This window comes from Episyrphus balteatus, chromosome 2, assembly GCF_945859705.1.
Source record: "Episyrphus balteatus chromosome 2, idEpiBalt1.1, whole genome shotgun sequence".
NCBI classification, from domain to species: Eukaryota; Metazoa; Arthropoda; class Insecta; order Diptera; family Syrphidae; genus Episyrphus; species Episyrphus balteatus.
This window is the reverse complement of record NC_079135.1, coordinates 81045085-81065592: the sequence shown is the minus strand read 5'-3', so window position 1 is coordinate 81065592 and position 20508 is coordinate 81045085. Positions and strand designations below refer to the sequence as shown.

The window sequence follows — 20508 nt, the reverse complement described above, 5'->3', positions numbered from 1 at the left end:
TAACAATATAAGCACTTTGCTTTTGTTTGTTAATGTTATTTCTTTTTTCCATAATAATTATAATTTATTTAATTGCAACTATTTTTTTTGTTAAAATTTATATCCTAAAGTTTATGTATTTATTAAACTAGAACAAAACATTAATGTATGTTTATAAATAAAATTCAAATCTACTACTGAATATTTAAAGATATATCTTTGGCGTTTTGATTTTTATTAGCAATCCTTGAACCAAATTGTACTGCACGTTTTTTCAGCCTCGTTGAATTTCTCAAACCCAACTGGTAACCACTCAATCTAAGGAACAATTTATCACCAACACCTTGTTCGAGTGTAAAACAACATCGTTGCTCAGGCTCAAAACTACGAACAAATTGTGTTATGTCTTCCTGAATGAACGGTGCTCGGGAAGTTTTATTATTGTCAGCTATAACTCTGTCATCTCTACCTAAATTTCTCGAAGGAAGGCGCTCCCAGTCTAGATCCAATTCCTCTGAAAGACTTATGAGCTTTTCTTCGTGTGAACCATTACAACGGTTGAATGCATTTCTGTGTCTTGTGTAGCCTCCAAATAGTTCATCAGCTCCACTACCTATTAAAACAACCTAAAACAAACGTTATATCAAAAAAATTAAAGTTTCTTATCGCTTACCCTTGCAGATGATTTATAAATATTCCCATTGCAATAACCATTGCCTCTTGAAGCGAACCAAAAAGCACATCCCAACGATTCATCAAGAATAGTATTGAGAGGATAAATTAGATGTTTAATGTGCGATTGAAGCTCGTCATTCAGCTCTTTTCTTGTAACGTTGACTTCAATGAAATTCCACTTTCTAAATAAATATTTTAAGTTAAGAAAAAAACAATTTAAACCCATTTAAATAATTTACCTTGACGGACAAAGTTTCTTCAATTCTTCAAAAGATTCTTTAGCAGAACATCGATCTGGTACATCCCAGTTAATATCACTTTTTGCTTTAGGCGCTTCGAAAGCTACATTTATTAAATCAATTGAATCCTCAATATCAACAAATTCATTAGCAACTATTGCCAAAATAGTACAATCAATTCCTCCTGAGAATAGAATTGCTATTTTTGAATGTTTACATTCTGGTTTAAGAGTCTCAATGCATACGTTGCAGTAATTTGGAGTAAATGAAACTCGTTCTTTGACTGAATTTCTTAACAAAATGAGAAAGCGGCCAATAGACTGATTAATGATTTTGTCATCTAACAAATAATCATAAATAGTTTCAGAGTTTTTGTGCGCGTTGCATAGTTCGTAGAAATCAAAGTAATCCTAAAATAAAGTATAAGCTATAACAAAAACTGTGTTAAATTTGTCACTTAAGTTTCGTAAAGTTACGTAAAATTTATGATATGATAAAATACTGATATCTTGAAAAGAAACTCCAGACTAAAGAGTTTAAGGAGATATTTTTTCAACGTTTATGAATCACTTTCGCTCTATTATTTCTGCCTCCTAAATTTTTCAAAAATTTAAAAAAATATCAGAACTTGAAGAAGGTGGGTCACACATGTATGGAGAATAAACAAATTTGATTTTTTTACGGGCACAGTTTTTTTACGGATTATGTCAATTTCCATTTGAGATTTTTTTCGTAAATAAAATGATCTCTTGTGGCATATGACAGAAATTGCTTCGCTGATGATAGTACCCTCAGTTTTTCATATTCGTTTGAGGATTCACACCCAAGTCCTTCAGATGTGGAACTTCAACGACAAAATATGATAACCTCATTAAATTCTGATCTTGACAGCATTGATCAATGGAAACTGTGAAACTTTCCATTCTCGGTATGAGTGTAACAAACCACCTTCTGTGGAATGAACACATATTCGATGTCTCCAAAAACGCTGCGAAATGTTTAGGTTTTCTCCGAAGATGCAAGAAATTCTTCTCATCTTCTGTTCTAGCTGTAATCTATAGAGCTTACATTCGACCAAAACTTGAATACAATTGTCACATCTGGGCAGGTGCTCCGATAACGTATTTGAGTTTCTTGGACAGAATACAAAAACGTGCTTTTAAAATGATAGATGATAGATCGATAACAGAGACAATTGCGTCCCTAGACCACCGACGTAATGTGTCATGTCTCTCATTGTTTATCGGTACTTTTATAAACAATGTTCAGATGAAATAGCTAGTTGCGTTCCTCCCCTGAAACAATTTAACCGTAATACTCGCGCTTCTAGGAGTGCTCATCAGTTTACCTTTGAGCCCAACTTCGGACGTACCCTCAAATACAGAGATTCTTTCTTTAGCCGAACCACACGAATGTGAAATATATTACCCGCCTCTGTTTTTCCCTGCCATTTTAATGTCCAGAGCTTTAAAACTAATGTGCATCGGTTTCTCATTTTGAATCCCTCCCTATTTTCCTGAAGCTCGCACTGTGGTAACATATTAAGGGTATTTATATATCTCCCTTTAGTGCGCATAAATTATAAAAAAAAAAAAATCCCTATTGTTTTCGAAATTTGAATTTTTGAAAAATGTTCCAAATTTCAAAAAATCTCCTAACAGTTGTGCCTTTAAAGTTCACTATTCGAAAGTTAGGGACCAAAATGAAAAAATATAGCACCTCTTTATTTCGATTTTTGAATTTTTACAAAAAATTTAAATGTTTGAACCAAAATAATATAGATAAATATTTCCAAAGGAACGCAGCTATAATTAAAATAAACGTATAAATACATATAAGAAATCAAATAAGAACAAGTTGAGCAAAGCATGTGTGATTTGAAGGCGAAAATTAAAACACAATCCAAAAGCTATTAAGGCTTACGGCCATATTATTCACTAGTTTAAAAAATACATCTGGATGTAAAATTGTTAAATGTCAAAAACAAATCCAAATCCAAAATAGTTATCCCGATTTTAACTATGAAAATAGTTTAAAAAAAATAGTTAAAAATGCCTATTTTTTGTTTGCGTGATAGTGAATATCATGGATTTGGATTTATTTTAGACTTTTAAATTACTTTACATCCAGATGTATTTTTGAAACTAGTGAATAATATGGCCGTTAAAATAATGAAATGAAACTTTACGTATAACAATTAGCACCTTTAAATTGCTGAGCTTTTTTGAAAATAACAACTCTACTGATCATATTCAATTGCTTTTAGGTGTATAGCAAAAAAAGATATGCAGACTTTTACTTTGAGATAAGCGATCAAGTCTTTGATATTCGATTCCGAAAACTTATCAAAGTCTCGGTAAAAGGCTTTGCCAAGTAATTGGTTTCTCGTTATTACAAGTGCTGTAGTAACTAACGCATTTAAAAAAATATATATATATAGGACTACTTACATTCAGTAATTTAGCTGGCGATAGCCAAATAGGATCAATACATTTACTAGATATTTCGACATGCAAAATTGCATCCATTTTTTCTAGATCCTTTTGCATGTTATCAGTTGAAGATTTCCATGGATAAAGTAGAGCGGTTTTTGGGTTATCAGCATTTATTTTGAACAGCCCAAGTGGAGGAAGTTCTAAGCAGGTTTTGTTTTGGCCGGAATGGTCAAGAACTAAAAGAGAAATAAAATCTAATGAAAAACGCCAGCTTAAAACCATATTAGAGGACTTACAAGAGTTGCTTAGAATTCTTATACATGTTGAATCACTTTCGATTAGCAATGAATTACGTCCTAATGGATCTCTTGCAAAATAAACATTATTACTTTCGTAGTCATATAGAATAACGCTATATGGTCCTTTGAGATTTTTGAAAATATTCAAAATATCATCATCATTCGAGCAAGTTGCCAATTTCTCTATTAGCCAACTTGTATCTGAACATTCATTTTGAGTGTCCTTATTAAAAATATCACCATTTAATAACAATGTCCAGTTTTTATAGCAAATTGGTTGTTTTGTTGGAGATTGGCCTTGTTGCCAAAGAACAAAACCTCCAAATAAAATGTTGTTTTTGGATATCACGTTGTGATTGTCGGGTCCTCGATTTTGTAGGAGTTTAGCCAGTCTCTATATGAGAAAATATGGTATTTAAAAAGAGTTCTAGAATGATATTTAACTTACTTCATCTATTTCTATATCTTGTTGCTTGTTATTAGTTTCAAGGCAAATGCAACAAAATATTCCACACATTTTAATTAAATTATTACAAATTACAAATATCTTTTTAGAGGTTGAAGGAAGCGGGTTTTTCAAGGTTTGTTTACTTGTTTACCTCTATTTTACACATTTTTGCTTTTATTTCCATTCTTTTTGTTGACATTCGTTCAAAAACAGTGCTGCCAAGATACAAAACCTTTTCCTCACAATAAAAAGTTTGTTTGTTTACTTTCAAGCCTGGTACGCAGATCGAGCTAAATTTTATCCGAAATGAAATTCCCATACAAGTTATCGATAATTCGTATGAGAGCTAAAATTTAGCTCGATCTGCGTACTCTACATATAAAAAATATGTAGTTGAAACGAATGTAGGGTTTTCAAGCTGAATCTGCCCTCAAACCCGACTAAGATTCTCAAATAAATTTTAGATCGGCTAAATTTTTCGATAATTTGTATGGGAGCCAAAATCTAGCTCGATCTGAATACTAGGCTTTAATTAACTTTAATGAACTTTTTTGTAAGCCAATATAAGTTCAAGTGACCTCAACTCAACTTATATTGAATTATATTCAATGGGCCTTACCAATAATCAAAATTAAAGCTCAGTTAAATATTTAACTGAGCTTTAAATATTTTTCCATACCAATAACCAATTTAAAGGCTTGGCCACACCAGAGGGTACGCGGTAGAGGTACAGGTAACGGTACGGGTATTTGTATGGAAAAAATTCCAATCTGACACATCAACGTTCGGGTGTGGATTTTTTTTAATACAAATATCGTTGCCGCTACCCGTACCGCTACCGCGTACCCTCCGGTGTGGCCAAGCCTTAATACACGGAGAAAAATGAATCTAGTATTTTATACTCCATATGACTAGTAAGGTAATTAAAGTAAAAAGCCCTAGATTTTGAGTAAAATTTACCTTACGTATTGAACATTTCTTGGATCAGTAAAGTAATTTTTACAAGAAAATTATGGTGAACAAAATAAAGTAGTATATACCTTACGAGTAGCAATATTTTCTTTACGTAGAGTCAAATATACCTTCAACCAAAAAAGTGTATGAATCTTTTCACTTTAAGATTCTAGTAAAACATATTTTACAAATTTAGCTATTCTTTGAATAAGTTTTACCTTACACTAAAGTAATAATAATACTGAATTCTAGGAATTTTCCCCAATAGAGATCAGTGCCCTCGATACACAGAAAAAACTCTTAAAGCTGTCATTGAAAAGTGCGCCATTTGTTCTCCATTTGTGTTTAATTTTTATTTTTTGTCAAAGCTTTTAGGTGACGAGTGCGGGATAATTACATTAATTCATAAAGAATTCGCAAACAATTGGATCAAATAAAGTCAATTTAATTTTTGTTGATGATATTTGTCTAAATAAAATTGTATGCATTTATCTTACAAAAATTAATTAAAATAAAAAAAGGTGATTTTTGTAATTATTGAAAAATATAACAGGGTCATACGTTACTTACTTCTAAATAGCTTTGAGGATTAAGTACGTGTTACCTATAGTTATGCTTTTCAATAATTACAAAAATCAACTTTTTTATGTTAATTTTTGTAAGATAAATGCATACAATTTTATTTAGAAAAATGTCATCAATAAAAATGAAATTGACTCTATTTGATCCAATCTGTAACTAAATTATATACCCTCCATAGAGAAGTTCAATTTACTTTAAAAATCAGTATTTTCAGCCTTATAGTAAGATTAAATATGTACCTAACTTTCTAGTAATTTCTATTAGAAATTCATACAAAAAAGGCTTTACTGTAAAGTTAATCATAAGCTATAAATTTACTAGAAAAGTAAGGTAAATTCCATTTTATTGGGGAGTCATCCCTATTTAAACTTTACATTAAAGTTAAATATACCAGAAATAAGGTGGTTCATACCTTATTTTTTCTCCGTGTAGTCAGGTTAAGGGTTAACGCCACGTTAATTTTATAGTTGGGAAACTGAACTATAAACGCGAGTTACACAGATGCAAGTCAGCAAACTTGATGACGGAACATATGTGTTGCTTCGCAACCCATAATGTAATTTAACACCACTTTCCGCTGACAATCGATACATTGCAATATTCGAAGGCCAACGGAAAGTGGATGCATTGACCTTAGCTTTAAGTGATTAATTGATAGGGATCGGGTCAAAATTCTGGCTTCAAAATTCTGCTTTTCAAAATTCTGCTTTTTCAGCGAAAATTCTGTTTTTCAAAATTCTGCTTTTTTTCTATTCTGCTTTTCAAAATTCTGCTTTTTAAAATTCTGCTTTTCAAAATTCTGCCAGCACTATGTTTGAACAATAAAATTCTGCTAATTCTGTTTTTTTTTTTATAGCATATGCGCTGGCTAAAGAAAAAGACACCTCATTAATGTAATTCAGCATTGGTACTTTTCTAAATTTTTTTATTTAAGTGTCGCAAATATTTTTTGAAATGCATATACTGACTTTCTTTCCAATAAAATATGTATACTAATTGGAACCGATGTTGTTTATTCCTTTTCTTATTCAAATTTTTGAATATTCATCTTTATTTGATAAATTAATAAATTTTTAGTTATTTTCGGAAATGTTTAATATTAAAAACCTTTTCTTAATATTTTCAAATTTATTCATTTATAAAACAAAAATTAATTCGCATTTAAAAAATGACAAATTATGTAGGTAAGTAATCAAATAAGCAGATAATTTTTCAAAAAGATGATTTTACAGAATTCTGCAGAAAATTAAAAAAGGGTTTGGAAAATGTTAAAAAGCGCGCGCTTTTTAACATTTTCCAAACCCTTTTTTAATTTTTTGCAGAATTTTGAAAAGCAGAATTATGAAAAGCAGAATTTTGAAAAACAGAATTTTGAAAAACAGAATTTTGAAAAGCAGAATTTTGAAAGCAGAATTTTGTAAAGCAGAATTTTGAAAGCAGAATTTTGACAAAAGAATTTTGACCCCGGCAGAATTTTGACCCCAACCCTAATTGATAATTTCAATAAAACTAATTCGGGAGTCGCAATCGACCCGAAGAACAATAAACACTGTTTTCTTTGGTAACAATATATTATAATTAATATATAACTGGCGCAGTCGGCAAAATAGAATTTTTTTTCGTTTAACTAAAAATCAGTCGAAAAAATAATTAAAAAAAAAAAAAAAAAAAAACTTTTGTGTTGTTTACCATCCACAACCCCGCCACCACCCTGATAAAAAAAAGTGAATTTGTGTTGTTTACCATCCACAACCCCTCCACCACCCTGGTAAAGAAGTGACTTTGTGTTTAATATCAACCTTGAAAAAAAAAGATATAAAGATATACATATATATAATTTAGACTACAAATCAGTCGTAATTATATTCTATCGTAAATTGTGATAATTCTGTGAACAGTCATTAATCAGTGCTATTCTTCAAAATTGGTCGAGAAAGCAGATCTCAAGAATTTGACGCAAATCGTGGAATTAACCATAAAATGGAAGCGATTCTACAGAATATTGTAACCACTTTAAACACACTCACTGCTGTCCAACAACAACAGCAGCAGCTCACTTCGCAGCAGCAAGAGATTCAAAGACAACAGCAGCAACTATGGGAGCAGAGAGTGCCAGCAGCTTCGGCTCCACCAGCTACATCAGGGTTACCGCTTTATAAAAGCATAGCTCATATAAAAGCTTTTGGAGGAGCGAGGGATGAGTTAACGCAATTTATCACCTGTGTTGACACCCATCTAGCAGATAACCCAGACACTGAGGATGCAGAAGTATATAAGGCTATATACAATATTAAAATCGTTGGGGAGGCGAAGACCATTCTTTATATAAATGGACCAAAGTCATGGAAAGAAACTAGGAAGCAACTTGTTCAGCATTTCAGACCGGTGATCGACATCAACAACGTCTGGCATAAAATCAACAACTTGAAGGTAAATAATATTTTAGACTTATGTAATAATATAGAATTAATTTTAAAAGAGTGCCATGATTATGCACTGTATGAGTTAAATCATGTAGAAATAATTAATTCGTGCAAGCAATTATTAATAGCTAAAATAAAAGAACTCACCGTAGGTCAGTTATCTAGGGAAATAAGAAACAAGTTTGATTTAAGTGCAATTATCGACATACTAAGAACGTATATTCCAGATAGTGAGTGGAATTTAAAAAAAAATTATAGAACTAGTTTCGTAAATAGATCCAATTCAACACCCACCGATAATAACAGAGTTTGGCAAAATAACAATAGTCATGTACCTCAGGCCCATAACAGAACACACAATAGTTCAGGGCAAGCTAGGCATCCTTTTAATACTAGATCTGGACAGACGAGACAAAACAACTGTAGATATGGACAAGAAAGACAAAATAGTGCACAAGTATTCAATCCTTCAGGTCAGGTCAGAAATAGTCATCAAAACCCACAACCGATGGATGTAGATTATTTAACAAGTAGTATTGAACCAAGTTGTTCGGGGGAAATGGGTTCCGAAGAAATAAATAATATCGATCCGGCATCGGATTTTCGGAACTGAGCCTCGGACATAAAATTTTTTGCAATTTTACGATAAGTGATAAAAAATATAGAACGTTGATTGACACTGGATCTACAGTAAGTTTAATCAACTCATCTAGGGTTGATTGTAGTAAATTCCCTATATTAGAAACCAAATCAATTTTTTTGAATACGATTAACAACAAAACAAAAGAACTAATAGATATTGTTGTTACTGACGTACCAAAAGAATTCAGAATGGGAAAGAATAGTAAATTAAAATGGCACAAGATGAGTCTAATTAATAAAGATTATGACCTTCTTGTTGGGATGGATATTATAAGTAGAAATTTCACTAAAATTGATATGAAAGGAAAAGTTATAGAATTATGCAATACCGCGAAAATAAAATTATATTCTGGAGAAACATTAGAAATTGAAAATTATGAACTCTCAAGTGAAACTGCAAATGATGTAGATCTTTCACATTTGAATCCACAGGAAAGAGAAAAAGTTATTAAAATTTTAAAACGGTTTCAAAGTTTGATTTTTAAAGAGGGTGGTCCGCTTACAAATACAAATTCTATAATGCATGAGATAAGAACAACAACGGATCAGCAAATAAATTCTAGAGTTTATAGATTACCCCCAAAACACGAAGAGGAAGTTCGTAGGCAAATTTCAGAAATGGAAAAACAGGGTATTGTTCGAAAATCTAACAGTAGATACTCTTCTCCCATTGTTGTTGTCCCGAAAAAGATTGGAAGATCAGGTGAACAGAAGTTCAGGCTTTGTGTGGACTATAGAAAATTAAATGAAATAACTCTTGATGACAAGTACCCTCTGCCTAATATAGATAGTATATTAGACAAGTTAGGGCGAGCCCAGTATTTTACAACTTTGGATTTAGCCAAAGGCTACTACCAAATAAAAATGAGCCCCGAGGACATTCATAAAACTGCATTTGTTACTCCAAATGGTTTATATGAGTTTACTCGGATGCCTTTTGGCCTTAAAAACGCCCCAGCGACGTTTCAGAGGCTTATGAATGAAATACTAAGGGAACACATAAATAAGATCTGTGTTGTCTATCTTGACGATATTCTCATATTTTCCACTAGTTTAGAAGAACATCTCATTGCCATCAATACAATCTTTAAGACACTTGCCAAACATAATCTCAAGGTCCAATTTGATAAATGCTCATTCCTTCAAAAAGATACAGAGTTTTTGGGGCATATATTAACTGATGAAGGTATGAAACCTAACCCTGATAAAGTTAAATGCATTTCTGATTATAAACTGCCAACATCAGAGAAAGAACTAAAATCATTTCTGGGTGTAACAGGATTTTATCGGAAATTTGTAAAAAATTACTCAAAAATTGCATATCCGATGATTAAGTACTTAAAGAAAAATGCAAAACTTAATTCAAAGGACCCAGAGTATATACAGGCATTTGAAACTTTGAAGAGAAATATCACGAACTATCCTATATTAAGATTTCCTAATTTCCAAAAGCCTTTCACTGTGTTTACTGACGCTTCCAACTTTGCTATTGGTGCAGTGCTGACCCAAGAAGGGCAACCTGTTTGCTATGCTTCGAGATCCTTAAATGATCATGAGAAGAGGTATTCACCCACTGATAAAGAATTTCTTGCTATTGTCTGGTCAGTGACATATTTTAGACCCTACCTCTGGGGAAATAAATTTAAAATAGTCACAGACCATCAACCTATTAAGTATCTTAATAAAAAATACAAAGGCAAAGAATTTTCCGCAAGAAATCAGAGATGGTTACTGAAATTGTCTGAATTTTATTACACAATAGAATACTTAAGGGGTAAAGACAATAAAGTGGCAGATTTTTTGAGCCGCATCAAGGATGTGAACCAAATAGACGGTGAATCGGACTCAAATGTGGCAACTGTCCACTCAGCACCAGAGCAACAGTTGGATCATTTCTCAATAAAAGAAGAAATAGTTAATAAATATAGAACTCAAATAATTTTATCTAATAATGTTTCAACTGAAGTCGAAGTGTTTCATAGTAGAAGAATCATCCATGTAGATATGACTAAAAATCAGTTATATTGGGAAGATCTCTTCAAACGAACTCTTACAAAAGGAAAAGTTGGAATTTATACCGAACTATCGTATCATGAGTATAACAAAATTCAACAGTGTTTAATAAAACTTTTCAAGGACAATAAAAACCTTTCATTTGTTAAGTGCACACTTAGAGCTCTCGAGGTAAGAAATGAAGCAGACGTTTGTAAACAAATTTCTTTATACCATATCAAAGAGAGTAGTCATTCAGGAATTATTGAAACATATAAAACTTTGAAAAATAAAGTTTATTATCCAGGTTTAGTCAAGCAAATATCGAAGGTTATAGGAAATTGTCAAACATGTCAAGAAGGCAAATATGATAGAAAACCTATTAAACCAAAATTCAAAATTTCTGAAACACCAACAGAAATGAATGAAATATTACATATGGATATTTATCATTTTAATAAGTTATTTTATCTAACATTCTTGGATAAACTTACAAAAAAAGCTTATGTCTATAGCTTAACTAGTAAGAATTGGGTAAGTAAACTGGAATGTATTGAAGAACAATTTTCCAAGTTCGGAAATCCAAAGAAAATCGTTTGCGATAACGAATTCCAATCAGAAAATATAAAAGAATTTTTCCGAGAAGAGGATGTTCAAGTTCACTTTACCAAACCGAATTCCCATACAGGAAACTCTGACATTGAACGTTTTCATTCTACGCTACTTGAAATTTTATTAACTATAAAAAATACAGATTTAACTACTAACCAAAAAATTCATAAAGCAGTTAAAATATATAATAATAGGTATCACTCTACTATCGAAATGAGTCCAAATAAAGCAGTAGAGACAGAAGCAAATATTTTAACTGAGAAAGCCAATAAACGTAAGGAACATATTATAAACAGAAGAAATTTAGATAGAGAAGAGTACAATGAATGTAGAAGTGAAGGATTTATAAGAAATTATAAACATTTACGTCATAAAAATGAACCTTATTTTAGAAAGAAAAAACTACAAAATGTCCATCCAACAACAGTTAAAAGACCTAATAAATTTGCAGGTTCTAATTTGCATCATGCTTTGGACAACTCTAATGACAGCAGTGGTAGCGGACCAAGCACTTCTCATCTCGCAAATCCAAACTAATAATGGTTATACAATCATCAATCGAGGAACAGTGGAGTTAATAAATCAAACACAAACCATTATTCATATAATAGATTCAGTAGAAATAATGACCGTAATCGAAGGGCTTGAAATAAATTTGCAAAAATTGAAATTAGAAAACAACATTCACATATTAACAGAGATTATCAACATCAAAGCCAAAGTTAGGGCTCTAGTTTCCACCTTTCGGCAAAAGAGAGGCTTAGCTAATTTTATTGGAACAGGTCAAAAATGGTTATTTGGAAGCATGGATGATTACGATAGACAAGACATTCTAGAACATTTTAAAGTTGTCGATATTAATAATAGAAATGCTATTGAAAATCTAAATAAGCAAATAAGTATTAACAGAAACATTATGAATAACATCAATAATTTCAATGAAGTCATTAAAGAAGACAGAAAACACATATTAGAAGCTTACAATAACGTAATTGACAATCAAAAGAACTTAACATTAAAACTTTTAAAAACAGACCAACTTTTGAAAATTAAAATACTAGAAGACAAAATTGACAATATTCTTGACAACATAGCATCTGCTAAACAGGGTATTTTACATCCTAGCATATTGACAGGAGAAGAAATAGTGAGTTCTGACTTAGATTTTTTTAAACTTAAACATTCAAAAATAGGAGCATTTAATCTTAACGGTACAAAACTAATTTTAGCTATTAAGCTTCCGAAAAGTTACATTCAAACTCAATTAAAAATGATTATTCCAATGCCCAACAAAGATTTTAAAGAAATTGATATGTTAACCACAGAATTCATTGAACTAAACAGAATTAAATTTAACTATGATCCCAACAATATATACATTAAAAACTTGAATAAAATGGATAATTGTTTAAATGATGGTTTTTGTAAATTTAATATTAACAACAAAACGGAAATAATAAATATAGAAGAGAATCTTGTTGTTTGTAAAAACCTAAAAAAAGAAATTGTAAATAATGGTTGTGACGACCGAAATTTAATTTTAAGTGGAAATTATATAATAAATATTAATAACTGTACCATAAATATAAGAAATATTACAATATCAAATTTTAATATTGAATTTGTACATAAATTTTCATATGAAGAAGACCAAAATGTAATCATAAAAGAAAAATTAAGTTTTGAAACTATGCTAAAAATATATCAAATTGAAAACCTAAATCATATAAATGAACTAAAATACCACAAAAATAATAATTATATAATAAGCTCAGTCACAATCTTTATTGTTATCATAGCCATAGTTATAATTGCAGTTTTAATAGTTATAATTAAAAAAAAGAACAAAAATGTCAAAATTATTATAAAAAATATAGAAACAAAACTGCAAACTGCAACAAACAAAATTCAGGAGAATCTTGAATTAAAGGGGGGTGAAGTTACACAGATGCAAGTCAGCAAACTTGATGACGGAACATATGTGTTGCTTCGCAACCCATAATGTAATTTAACACCACTTTCCGCTGACAATCGATACATTGCAATATTCGAAGGCCAACGGAAAGTGGATGCATTGACCTTAGCTTTAAGTGATTAATTGATAATTTCAATAAAACTAATTCGGGAGTCGCAATCGACCCGAAGAACAATAAACACTGTTTTCTTTGGTAACAATATATTATAATTAATATATAACTCGCGCGGTTAAATGTAAACGCCCGGTTTGTACTGTCATTTGACAGCAAAAAAAAAACATTTATCAAGTCAACAAGTTATTGAGAAAAATTAATAATGTTGGCGGCAATTAATTAAATAAGTAAATGGAAAAAATGTATTTGTTTATAAATATTTATCTTTTTATTAATAAACTAGCTAACCCCCACCCGCTTCGCTGAGTGCACTTTTGTAAAAATTGAACTTTTTTGAAAATAATTTGAAATCAATTTATAGAACCTTATGCTTTTTGATATACAACATTTCTTGCATAACGAAAAAAAAGCGGTTAAAATTACATGCGGTGGTTCCGCTGCGCTTGAGTCTTGAAGCAGAATTTTCAGATGTAAAATATACATTCTCCAAATGCACTGCTCAATGAAGAACCGCTGCGCTGGATAAATTTCAAGTATTTGAAACGAAAAAATTCGCCAAACTGCTTCGTTTCTGCTTATGTAGCGTTCTATTTGATACATAGTGATTTCATCATTCCTTTCAAAAGATTCTAATGCAACACAAGCTATATGGCGCCCTTTATCACATATTTGCATATGTATTTGATGGACTTCGCAGAATTACAATACTCGAATTTATGTTGGCTTTGAATGCCTTGTATAATATCGGTGAATATGGCACAACTTCAATATTCACATTTTTCACTTTCACGATCATTGATTTCTCATTTTCTTGAGTGGAACGACTATGATGTAAAGGGTATCCATCAGTTCCAGTAACTTTTTCTGATATCAAAGCTCTTGGATAACGTTTCGAACATTTTGCATCAACCACATGGGGAATTACTATTAGTCTAATACTACGTTTCCACCTGACCTACATCCGTGATTTAGCTAAGTAGATTTAGAATAAATCTCGAGATTTATTCTAAATCTACATCGCTAAATGGTGGATTTAGGTTCACCTAGCCTAAAACCAAGATTTTCAGCTACCCTAAAACCAAGATTTAGAATAAATATCGAGATTTAAGCTAAATCTACTTAGCTAAATCTCGGATTTAGCGTAGGTGGAAACATAGTATAAGAGCCTACAGCAAATTTTGGGAATAGAGTGATAACCAAAATGTGAGTATGCAGATTTATAGCCTTATAACGAAATCAAAAGTCTGGCAGCTTTTAGTCGCAGCCTTATATGGATTTCGGGAGATTAGATATCGCGAATTTTCCAATTAATGTGAGTAGGCTAAATTAACACAAATTCACATTCTGAATATAAACACTGATGTTCTGTCATTTCCCCTAAGCCTGAAGACACCAACCTTGACGATGCGATCTATGGAACTGAAGATATAAGTTGTTTTAGCGGCATTGTTTTGGATACTTTTCTGCAGCCAAATCAAAATGCGGGCATGCAGTAACCCCACTCTACTGAGTACATCCAGCATTGTACTTTCCCTAAACCTTTATGTTTAATGATAAAATCCATTAATGATTTTAACTTCATCTTAAACAAATGCGCTATTATATCATTATATCATGCCTATCAGCCGGCGATCCAGGCAACAAAAGATCTTTAATTTCTATCCCTGCATGCTTTATTTCCTTTTTAATATGCCAATTTCACCCGTGTGTGTTATACCTAACCTTTTCTTACTTTTCCCAGTTTTAATTGACCCACTTTATAAGATCGAAAAACAACAAAATTGTAATTTCACTTTGAGGAAGGTATGGGGGACATGCTGCACCCCTGCAACCCCCCTGCTTGGGCACACTATAGTATTTAGGGTGGGTGTCTTATTCCAAGTGAAAGTGCTTACCTATTATTCAAATTCAGAATGAAAAAACAACCGTGAGGCTTAATGCCTTTTTGAAGTGGGTGTTATTGCGTCTTTTAAATGGAAATAAAGCCTGCAGGGGATATTTTGCATACATATCCTATCCACATCAATCTTCGGCACAACACAGTATGATTAAGTTCATTTCTGCGAACCTGTACGTATGTACATATGTAGGTAAATTTTGAAAATTATTTGTTTTACTAATAATTATTTTGAAAGTTTGTCTTAATAAATTTGTTTACAAATTAAGCTAAGTTAAATTTTTTAAAAAGCGAGAGTGTTTTTTTACTCGTACAAATTGACAGCTATGTAAAAATGCAAGAAAAGGTATTATTTTTTTTTGATACAAACCATCACCGCCATCAACTTAGCAGCACTTAGTGGGGATTTTCAAAAATTTTTATGCAAATAATTAGGTGAGAATTAGGTGAAATTTAGTGAATCAATTTTACAATTTGGTGAATCATAGTTTAAAAGTTATTAACAAATTACGTAAGGCGTAAAGTTAGCAGCACTTGGTCATGAAATTCAAAAAAAATGTCTCCATAATTCAGTGTCAATTTAGTGAATCGTATTTCATCAGTTTCATAATTTGGTGAATCATAGTTTATTAAATAATAACTAAAATAGAAAAATTAACAAACGTGACGTAACGTAAAAAAAGCATTTGTTAATCATGGACACAAACCTCACGAATGAGAATGGCAGAGTTCAACACACCAAAACTGAACCTAAATTCAGATTTTTTCACATTGAACGCACTTAATATAAATGTATACTATGACAATGCGTTCAGGTGACGTTTTTCATTTACAAGATACACTTTGATTTGAAAATTTCCAATGCGAGTTACAAAAAAAATGCTATTTTATAATACAAAAAAAGTTTGTTTACATCTTCACTAGCTGAGAACTAACATTCAGTGGAAGTTACTCACAAGAAAGATTTTGTTTTTTTTTTCGCATGAGTCTTGGACACTGATCTGTCTTGGAACATTTTTGAACTTCCGCAGATGATTACTTCAAAAGTATGATTCACCAAATTCTGAAATTTGGAACATTTATTCAGAAAAAGACCACAAGCATTTTGGTACATAATTCATAATTTGGTGAATCTTAATTCAAGAGTTACATGCGATTTTCTTTTTTTCGCGTGCGTCTTGGAACATTTTTGAACTTCCGCAGATGATTACTTCAAAAGTATGATTCACCAAATTCTGAAATTTGGAACATTTATTCATAAAAAGACCACAAGCATTTTGGTACATAATTCATAATTTGGTGAATCTTAATTCAAGAGTTACATGCGATTTTCTTTTTTTCGCGTGCGTCTTGGAACATTTTTGAACTTCCGCAGATGATTACTTCAAAAGTATGATTCACCAAATTCTGAAATTTGGAACATTTATTCAGAAAAAGACCACAAGCATTTTGGTACATAATTCATAATTTGGTGAATCTTAATTCAAGAGTTACATGCGATTTTCTTTTTTTCGCGTGCGTCTTGGAACATTTTTGAACTTCCGCAGATGATTACTTCAAAAGTATGATTCACCAAATTCTGAAATTTGGAACATTTATTCATAAAAAGACCACAAGCATTTTGGTACATAATTCATAATTTGGTGAATCTTAATTCAAGAGTTACATGCGATTTTCTTTTTTTCGCGTGCGTCTTGGAACATTTTTGAACTTCCGCAGATGATTACTTCAAAAGTATGATTCACCAAATTCTGAAATTTGGAACATTTATTCAGAAAAAGACCACAAGCATTTTGGTACATAATTCATAATTTGGTGAATCTTAATTCAAGAGTTACATGCGATTTTCTTTTTTTCGCGTGCGTCTTGGAACATTTTTGAACTTCCGCAGATGATTACTTCAAAAGTATGATTCACCAAATTCTGAAATTTGGAACATTTATTCAGAAAAAGACCACAAGCATTTTGGTACATAATTCATAATTTGGTGAATCTTAATTCAAGAGTTACATGCGATTTTCTTTTTTTCGCGTGCGTCTTGGAACATTTTTGAACTTCCGCAGATGATTACTTCAAAAGTATGATTCACCAAATTCTGAAATTTGGAACATTTATTCAGAAAAAGACCACAAGCATTTTGGTACATAATTCATAATTTGGTGAATCTTAATTCAAGAGTTACATGCGATTTTCTTTTTTTCGCGTGCGTCTTGGAACATTTTTGAACTTCCGCAGATGATTACTTCAAAAGTATGATTCACCAAATTCTGAAATTTGGAACATTTATTCATAAAAAGACCACAAGCATTTTGGTACATAATTCATAATTTGGTGAATCTTAATTCAAGAGTTACATGCGATTTTCTTTTTTTCGCGTGCGTCTTGGAACATTTTTGAACTTCCGCAGATGATTACTTCAAAAGTATGATTCACCAAATTCTGAAATTTGGAACATTTATTCAGAAAAAGACCACAAGCATTTTGGTACATAATTCATAATTTGGTGAATCTTAATTCAAGAGTTACATGCGATTTTCTTTTTTTCGCGTGCGTCTTGGAACATTTTTGAACTTCCGCAGATGATTACTTCAAAAGTATGATTCACCAAATTCTGAAATTTGGAACATTTATTCAGAAAAAGACCACAAGCATTTTGGTACATAATTCATAATTTGGTGAATCTTAATTCAAGAGTTACATGCGATTTTGTCTTGGAACACGATACATGTGTGAAAAGGTATACAAATAGCTGTGTTCCTTTGGCCTTAAGTATCTACTGCTAAGTACTTTTGGTTGTAAACAACTCCATTTCTTCTATAGAAAAAATAGCCGTTTTTTATTATCACTTGATCCATATAGATCATTAATTAAAATGTATTACAACAGCTACATGAGATCTTGCTTTTCATCAGGATCACGAATCGTGATCTTGCTTTTCATCAGGATCACGAATCGCGATCTTGCAAGATCTCATGTAGCTGTTGTAATACATTTTAATTAATGATCTATATGGATCAAGTGATAATAAAAAACGGCTATTTTTTCTATAGAAGAAATGGAGTTGTTTACAACCAAAAGTACTTAGCAGTAGATACTTAAGGCCAAAGGAACACAGCTATTTGTATACCTTTTCACACATGTATCGTGTTCCAAGACAAAATCGCATGTAACTCTTGAATTAAGATTCACCAAATTATGAATTATGTACCAAAATGCTTGTGGTCTTTTTCTGAATAAATGTTCCAAATTTCAGAATTTGGTGAATCATACTTTTGAAGTAATCATCTGCGGAAGTTCAAAAATGTTCCAAGACGCACGCGAAAAAAAGAAAATCGCATGTAACTCTTGAATTAAGATTCACCAAATTATGAATTATGTACCAAAATGCTTGTGGTCTTTTTATGAATAAATGTTCCAAATTTCAGAATTTGGTGAATCATACTTTTGAAGTAATCATCTGCGGAAGTTCAAAAATGTTCCAAGACGCACGCGAAAAAAAGAAAATCGCATGTAACTCTTGAATTAAGATTCACCAAATTATGAATTATGTACCAAAATGCTTGTGGTCTTTTTATGAATAAATGTTCCAAATTTCAGAATTTGGTGAATCATACTTTTGAAGTAATCATCTGCGGAAGTTCAAAAATGTTCCAAGACGCACGCGAAAAAAAGAAAATCGCATGTAACTCTTGAATTAAGATTCACCAAATTATGAATTATGTACCAAAATGCTTGTGGTCTTTTTCTGAATAAATGTTCCAAATTTCAGAATTTGGTGAATCATACTTTTGAAGTAATCATCTGCGGAAGTTCAAAAATGTTCCAAGACAGATCAGTGTCCAAGACTCATGCGAAAAAAAAACAAAATCTTTCTTGTGAGTAACTTCCACTGAATGTTAGTTCTCAGCTAGTGAAGATGTAAACAAACTTTTTTTGTATTATAAAATAGCATTTTTTTTGTAACTCGCATTGGAAATTTTCAAATCAAAGTGTATCTTGTAAATGAAAAACGTCACCTGAACGCATTGTCATAGTATACATTTATATTAAGTGCGTTCAATGTGAAAAAATCTGAATTTAGGTTCAGTTTTGGTGTGTTGAACTCTGCCATTCTCATTCGTGAGGTTTGTGTCCATGATTAACAAATGCTTTTTTTACGTTACGTCACGTTTGTTAATTTTTCTATTTTAGTTATTATTTAATAAACTATGATTCACCAAATTATGAAACTGATGAAATACGATTCACTAAATTGACACTGAATTATGGAGACATTTTTTTTGAATTTCATGACCAAGTGCTGCTAACTTTACGCCTTACGTAATTTGTTAATAACTTTTAAACTATGATTCACCAAATTGTAAAATTGATTCACTAAATTTCACCTAATTCTCACCTAATTATTTGCATAAAAATTTTTGAAAATCCCCACTAAGTGCTGCTAAGTTATTTTTTTCTTCGTTATTTTTTTGTAAGCCCACATTGTTTTAGGTGTTTTTAATTCCATAAGGCACTGTGTAACTACATCTAAAGCCTAGTACGCAGATCGCGCTAAAATTTATCTTTCATACAAATTTCCTCAAAAGATAAATTTTAGCGAGGATTTTTAGCCAGGTAGTACGCAGTTCACGCGCTAAATTCGAATTCTCATCTACTACTTTTGCAAAAAGTCTCCACTCAATTTAGCTCGCGAAATAATGCTCAGCGCATTTTTTCACAGATAAATTTTTACATTTTTGTGGTTGTTGTTGTTGCTGCAAGGAATAAGAGGCAAAAAAAATCTTGGAATATACAGGGTGTCCCACAGTCACCGCCCCAAATGAAAACTATGAATTCCTGAGGTCATTTTAAGTCGAAAAACTTAAGAGGTAATTTTCTCGTTTTGGTCCCGTTTTCGAGTTACCATGGTTTTTATGATTTTTGCTCTCTTGTCCTTTAACTGGTCTTATCTTTGCCAAACCACGTTTGATTTGAAAGATTTTTTTTACAACCAATCAAGAATTTATTACAGTTTAAGTTTGTCTCAAAACTTTTTTTCTGCGGACAACCGTTTCTCTACAATTTTGCATCAAACACAATTTTCTTCGTTTTTTAAGTTGTTTCTTACACTTTCATATCATTCAAGCCAAAAAACACGTTAATGAGTATTAATTTTTTGTGCTTTTTATTAAAGCCCAGTTTATTTTCATAAAAAAAAAAGTTTTATTTCATAAAATACGCTACTGAAAGTAATTAAAAAAA

The 20508-nt window shown here is 31.4% G+C and overlaps 1 protein-coding gene across 2 annotated transcripts; it reads right to left on the bottom strand.

Moving 5' to 3' along the window:
- Positions 1–65: 65 nt before the first annotated feature.
- On the bottom strand, positions 66–4266 carry LOC129909100 (asparagine synthetase domain-containing protein CG17486). Of its 2 annotated transcripts, none has more exons than XM_055986059.1 (6): positions 4076–4259; positions 3625–4021; positions 3344–3564; positions 894–1303; positions 653–836; positions 66–605 (listed from the first exon to the last, which is right to left on the bottom strand). In XM_055986059.1, the coding sequence occupies exons 1-6, from the start codon at positions 4142–4144 to the stop codon at positions 174–176; spliced, it is 1713 nt and encodes a 570-aa protein (XP_055842034.1). In that variant the 5' UTR covers positions 4145–4259; the 3' UTR covers positions 66–173. The 2 variants fall into 2 exon arrangements, with proteins under 2 accessions (XP_055842034.1, XP_055842035.1); XM_055986060.1 differs by having other exon boundaries at positions 381–592; positions 4076–4266.
- Between the last annotated feature and the right edge of the window lie 16242 nt (positions 4267–20508).